The 5,816-nt window shown below is 43.4% G+C and overlaps 1 protein-coding gene across 1 annotated transcript; it reads left to right on the forward strand.

Moving 5' to 3' along the window:
* Positions 1–1,915: 1,915 nt before the first annotated feature.
* LOC120663321 lies at positions 1,916–3,157 on the forward strand. The gene is made up of 3 exons (XM_039942131.1): positions 1,916–2,418; positions 2,559–2,710; positions 2,815–3,157. The coding sequence occupies exons 1-3, from the start codon at positions 2,298–2,300 to the stop codon at positions 2,893–2,895; spliced, it is 354 nt and encodes a 117-aa protein (XP_039798065.1). The 5' UTR covers positions 1,916–2,297; the 3' UTR covers positions 2,896–3,157.
* The last annotated feature ends 2,659 nt before the right edge of the window (positions 3,158–5,816 follow it).

Genomic DNA, 5,816 nt, shown 5'->3' on the forward strand with positions numbered 1-5,816 from the left:
ATCCATTTAGGCAGCCTTCACTTTCCAGATGACTGTACTATCCAAGACTAGCCATCAGACTCTTCTCTCCCCGTCCCCACCGCCCATCCCTGCCACCTATCCCCGCCGTCCACTGCTCGTCTGCCGCCCGTTCCCAGCGGTCCGCCGCCCTTTCCCTCTGCCCATCCCTGACGCCCATCCCAGGCGTCCACCACCCCTTCCCGCTGCCTATACCCGTCATTCGTCGCCCTGTCCCAGCCGCCCGTCCCTGCCATGTGCCACCCCTTCCCGCCATCCACTGCCTGTCCCCACCGTCCGCCGCCCCTTCCCCACCGTCTACACCAAGAAGCTATCGTGGCTCATCGTCGACTCCTTCCTGGGCGAGTCCAGCTGTGAGTTCATGGCGTGAGGGCGTCGGAGCACAGCAGTGCAATGGCGCGGGGGCGGCGCTGGCACAGGAAGGGATAGTGAGAGGGAGAGATATCTAGCGGAGCAACTCAACATTGTTTCCAAGCGAGGGGCGTGGGATGGCAAGGTGGATACCGAGCAGAGCAATAGGGAGAATCTGTTGGATGATGATTTCTCCAATTTTTCTTTTTTTACCTGTCCAATCAAGTTTAGGTAGCCTCTTGGAGATGCTCAGATACGCTTAGTTATAGCACAACCCTAAATTAGAATCTAAATCTATGAAATTTGTTACTGTACTTGTCATCAAGAACACCAATTATATATAATTTTTATGTCTCCTATGTCATTCGAAAGTATTGAAAATTCAGCGATGAGACAACAACAATAATTAAGGTGACTTGAGCGAGCTGCAAATTCTTTAAGCATGACTAAAAGGAGCCAAGTGGTTATTATATTGCTCTCTCTAACAAAACACTTCAACCATTATTTAGGTTATTCTGTTAATGCTTTATTTTCTATATAAGAATCTGGTACTATATAATTTACTAGCATCTAATCCATCAGATCTCTATCTACTACGAATTGATACTGCTCGATCACTCTAGGTGAGATGCCTAAGTTGCCTAAGATGCCTAAGTCTTGACTCCATATATATATGCAAGTCCACAATGCTCGTCTCACACAAGTGGTATAGTCCTACTTCAGCCAGAACAATGAATAATCATTTTAATATATGATAATGTCACACACGTTTCAAGTATTAATTGGAATAGGATTTGAATAACCTCTTTTTAAATCAAACCATGAATCTGTTCTTTTAAAAGTTCAACCTAGTGGGATGAGAATCACTGTTGATCATATGTCAGTAAGACTGCAGTTATAGGATAGGGGACAGATTGTTAAAAACTTTGTTGTTAATTTAGTATAAGCATTGCAATGCGTACCTAGGGTTTTTGGATTGCGGCAAATATCTTGTTTCTGTTCTTCCTTCTTTCATTCATGATGTAGTATATGTACATGTGCTATGCTACCATGCTTACCGATCTTTGTAAAGTTTTTTAATCAGTTTATCTCTGTATTATCTCTTGCATTGAATGCCTAACTAATTAATTTTGAGTAATCTAATTATGAGTACAGAGTATAGAATGATATATTTTCCATTTTTTATCAATATTACAGTAAAAAGCTTTTAGCTTTTCATATGAAATAAAACCCTGATGATGGTGGAGAAAAGAAAACATTGATGTTCTTTGAAAAAAATATTTTCAGATTGAGATAAAAACCTGTACAAAGCTAAGAGCAAAAAGTCAAACTATTATGAAAAGTTTCGATGAGGTGAAAGCCAACATACTTCTCTTTCTTTTACCAACGCAATTGCCATTTGCATCTAGTCTGCTAAGTGCTAGGGGACAAAGGAATTTTAGTACACAAAGAAGCATTGCATTAGGAAATAGAGTATTAAAACGGAATTATGTGAATATTTGAGGTGATCGCCGTTGGTACCATTTTTACTGGCCGTTCCAGGTGACAGAATATGGAACCCTGCTTCCCCTTTTCTGCGTCTATTTAAACGATCATCTCCGTTTGCGTTTACATACTATGCAACGGGAGTCGGGATTTATTCAATAGCTTGTTTTCTTACTCCACAGACTACAATAGATGGTAACTTAGATATGCAGCCAGATAATAAGATAGAAGATCTCAATACCATAGATGCTTTGCTCTTGCAATAATAATACTTACTACTGCTGGTTGCACTATGTTATCGATGTCCGGTACATGTAGATATATTGATACTGCGGCTGTTCTTTCATCTCCATCCTCCTCTTTCCCCTACTACTGTTCAACTAATGATCATATTATTACTTGTGTCGTGGAACCATTAACATGACTGAATTGTTGCGATATATATGTGTATGTGCACTTGGCAGGGTGACATCAAGACCGACCTTCTGGCATGGCGGGAAATAACTCATCAGCATCTTGACCTGAGGGACCTTGCTACTGCTATCAAGCAAAGGCTCGGTCCAAGTAAGAGCAAGCATCCCCATATTGTTCTTCCCCAGCTGTTGCTCACAGCTAGCTCACAGGAGTACAGGGACCCAGTTATTCAACGCCAGCCTGCTCGATTATTATTCGTAAACAGCATAAGTAATTTTTTGTTGTTGCAGGTGTAGGTCACCCTGCATGCACAAAACTGGGCTCAACTAATGGCGAGGTTCCATACAGGGTCAGTGTGCGAGGGAGGGTGAACTTGATGAGGCTCTGCGAGTGCCTGAAGGAGAACGGATTCCATTTTGTGGAACTTGAAGCCTTTACCCGGGTAGACACCATACACACTCACACGCTCGTAAATTTATGATGTTCTTTTGCTTCATGAAAACAAATTACCTTCATGTGTCATGCATTATTTGCTTTACATTCCAGGGGCAGGCATCATCATCGTCGGTTTCAGATCGGACCAACTCAGCAACTGTTCATTTCGATGTCAATATCAATTATAGGTAGCCCCAGCGCCGTATGAAGTGCTGGCCCTGCTGTGGTTTGTCAAAGGTCTTTCCATGATTCTATCTACATCCAATAGCCTGTATTACTGCTGAGTGGGGTGTTACCAAGTCAGTAGTCAAACAAAAAGCTGCGCTGATGATGGCTTGTCATTTGTGTAATTGTGTGTGCTACAATATATTATTAGCTTGTAATTCTTCCGGTGAAGGAAATTATGCTAGTAGTGACTGCTCGGTCGAGTACTCGAGTACATGCATGTATCAGTTGTAACCTGATATGATAAAATAAAACGGCTTGAATTCCCTAAAAGATGTCGAAGTTTGGTGTCCCTACTATATAATCTTTTTGTTTCTTTGAGGGCCTCATTTTTCTAGCCCCCACAGTTTACCTCCAAGCAATACTTTACTCTAGTGATTGAATGAGACTTGCGCCCTTCCGCACATATATTGTTGTGGTGATGATTTAACTTTCTTAAATTATATCCCTCCGGTCATATATAAATGATGTTTCATACAGCTATTGCATATGGTGTTAATTTATTGTCTGAAACGTCATATAAATGTGAACGGAGGTAGTACTTTGTTTTTAATTCGCTGAATTACTTTCCATGAATTTTGAATCTGCCGCCAAGTGGAAACACGACCTCTCAATTTTTTTAAATCCGGTCGTATAGTGATAATAGTATTAGTGGCTGTGGCAGCGGCTACAACTTATGCGCTTGATGGGGAATGGGTCCCAAAGGCCCTCTCATATGACTAGCATAACAATAACATTTAAGACAAAACGAGGATGCTGCAGCCATAGAAAAAGGAGTGAGGAGACGATGACCTCACAGTGGTGCCCTAAGGTACAAGGCTACGGGAACAAGGGCTTCTGATTTTGGCAAGCATTTTGCAAAATCCCGGTCATCCTGGTTTAGAGAATTATGGTGGTCAACTATATTATTCTTATTGATATTTTACGGCACTATTGACCTTAGCGAAAGACAACTATTCTATGCCTCTAGTCTTCTGGTCCTAGTTATGCGACTATTGCGTGGCGGCAGTGTTGTGAGGATCTTCTGGATGCGCTATTGGGGTAATGACCTTCGGAGCCATGCCGAAGAAGGTATATCAAGAGCCTCGGGGTAAGAAGCTAGGTTCCTATCTAATATCCCAAGTTGTTGCTCGGTGGTTTATGTTTTCAGGTTCACTGAAGGTTTGAGTGGTCCGAAGGGTACATGGAGAGAAGACCAAGTGGGGGCCTAGGAGTGCTGGGGTATGAAGGGTCAACACCGAGGGTTGTTGGTCGGACCGTAAAGGCTTGACGGAAGAGCTGGAAAGAAGCGGATGTGGGTTTTTGCGGATGAATCACTTACGAAGGGCAAAAGATCTGAGTGTGAAGTTTGTGAAAAGCAAGCATGTCACAAGAAGTTACATAAGTACTTTGGAAATTTTTGGAATGTAGTGGTTGACATGTATGAAGATGTAATTGTTGATAGTACTCTAGGATCACACAGTGCACGAATCGAGTAGGATTTCTCTTCTTTTCTTTACATCAAGTATAAGAGTCCCTAGATCTATTGCATAAACGGTAAAAGAATGAACACAGTGAGGTAGTAGAGAGAGACCATCACCACCAGCGCTTGAACTCGATCCGGCGGCCATCTCTGGTTCGCTGATGATGATCTGCTCTAGGGCAGCGACGAGCGGTGCAGTGGCGTCGTGAGCGTAGCGTCAAAGTCAAGGGCGATGGCAGCGACGCCGATGGATCAGCGTCGATGGCGGTGGCGGTGAGGCTTCCCGCTGCTCCAGCGCTCCCTCTAGATCGGCTAGGGTTTAGGGATGTGGGTGAGGGTGCTGGCGGCGCGGCGAACCTCGTGTCGAGTGCCCCGGCCCCTCACCCCCTTTTATTTTAGCGCTGTACAGCGGGGGCCCACCAACCATTAAGGGTTGGGCGCCCCCGATCAGGGCGCGGATTAAGGGCCTAATAGGCCGTTGGGCCTATTAGGAAAGAGATCATTCCAACATTCTCCCCCTTGATCTCACATTTTATTTTAACTTTATACTTTAACTTGAAACTCTTTTCTTTAGTTGTTCCATCACAGATTAGTGAATAGAGCATGCTTTATCATTACAGTCCAAGACTGATAGACTCAACAGCTACCACACACATCACTGTTTTGAAACAAGTTCTTTATCTTTTGGGCCCTTTTATTCTCCAGAAATCACAGGCTTTCCCTTAAACCCATGCCGGCTATGTGTTCGATGAACACATTGGGTGGTAAGCCTTTAGTGAGCGGATCCGCAAGCATTTTCTTTGTACTTATATGCTCGAGTGTAATAGAGTGATTCTGGATTTTCTCCTTCACAACATAAAACTTTATGTCAATGTGTTTGGCAGCACCACTTGACTTATTGTTGTGAGCATAAAACACTGCTGGTTCATTGTCGCAGTATATTCTGAGTGGTCTTTGAATGCTGTCTACCACTCTTAAATCGGGTATAAATTTCTTTAACCATTCAATCTGCCCCGAGGCCTCATAACATGCCACAAATTCAGTGTACATCGTCGATGATGCAGTGACGCTTTGTTTGGAGCTTTTCCACGATATAGCTCCCCCTACGAGTGTGAACACATAACCGGACGTGGACTTTCGGTCATCGATGTCCCCCGCAAAATCCGCATCTGAGTACCCTTCTATCTCTAGGGAATCGGATTTTCTGTATGTTAGCATGAGGCCTTTTGTGCCTTGCACATAACGTAATGCTTTCTTTACCATGATCCAGTGTGCCTATCCTGGATTACTTTGATATCTGCCAAGTATCCCGATAAAAAATGCTAAGTCAGGGTGTGTACAAACTTGAGCATACTGTAAACTTCCGACAGCTGAATCATATGGAACCGCTTTCATTTGATCGATCTCATACTGGTTCCTGGGACTT

This window comes from Panicum virgatum, chromosome 3N (assembly GCF_016808335.1).
Source record: "Panicum virgatum strain AP13 chromosome 3N, P.virgatum_v5, whole genome shotgun sequence".
In the NCBI taxonomy this organism is placed as follows: Eukaryota; Viridiplantae; Streptophyta; class Magnoliopsida; order Poales; family Poaceae; genus Panicum; species Panicum virgatum.

What these genes read in the sequence shown, in the direction of transcription:
- LOC120663321 (XM_039942131.1), top strand. Translation starts at nt 2,298, where the DNA reads ATGTGTATGTGCACTTGGCAGGGTGACATCAAGACCGACCTTCTGGCA. An exon ending in CAAGCAAAGGCTCGGTCCAA is followed by an intron (nt 2,419 to 2,558) that starts GTAAGAGCAAGC and finishes TTGTTGTTGCAG; the next exon opens with GTGTAGGTCACCCTGCATGC. An exon ending in AACTTGAAGCCTTTACCCGG is followed by an intron (nt 2,711 to 2,814) that starts GTAGACACCATA and finishes TTTACATTCCAG; the next exon opens with GGGCAGGCATCATCATCGTC.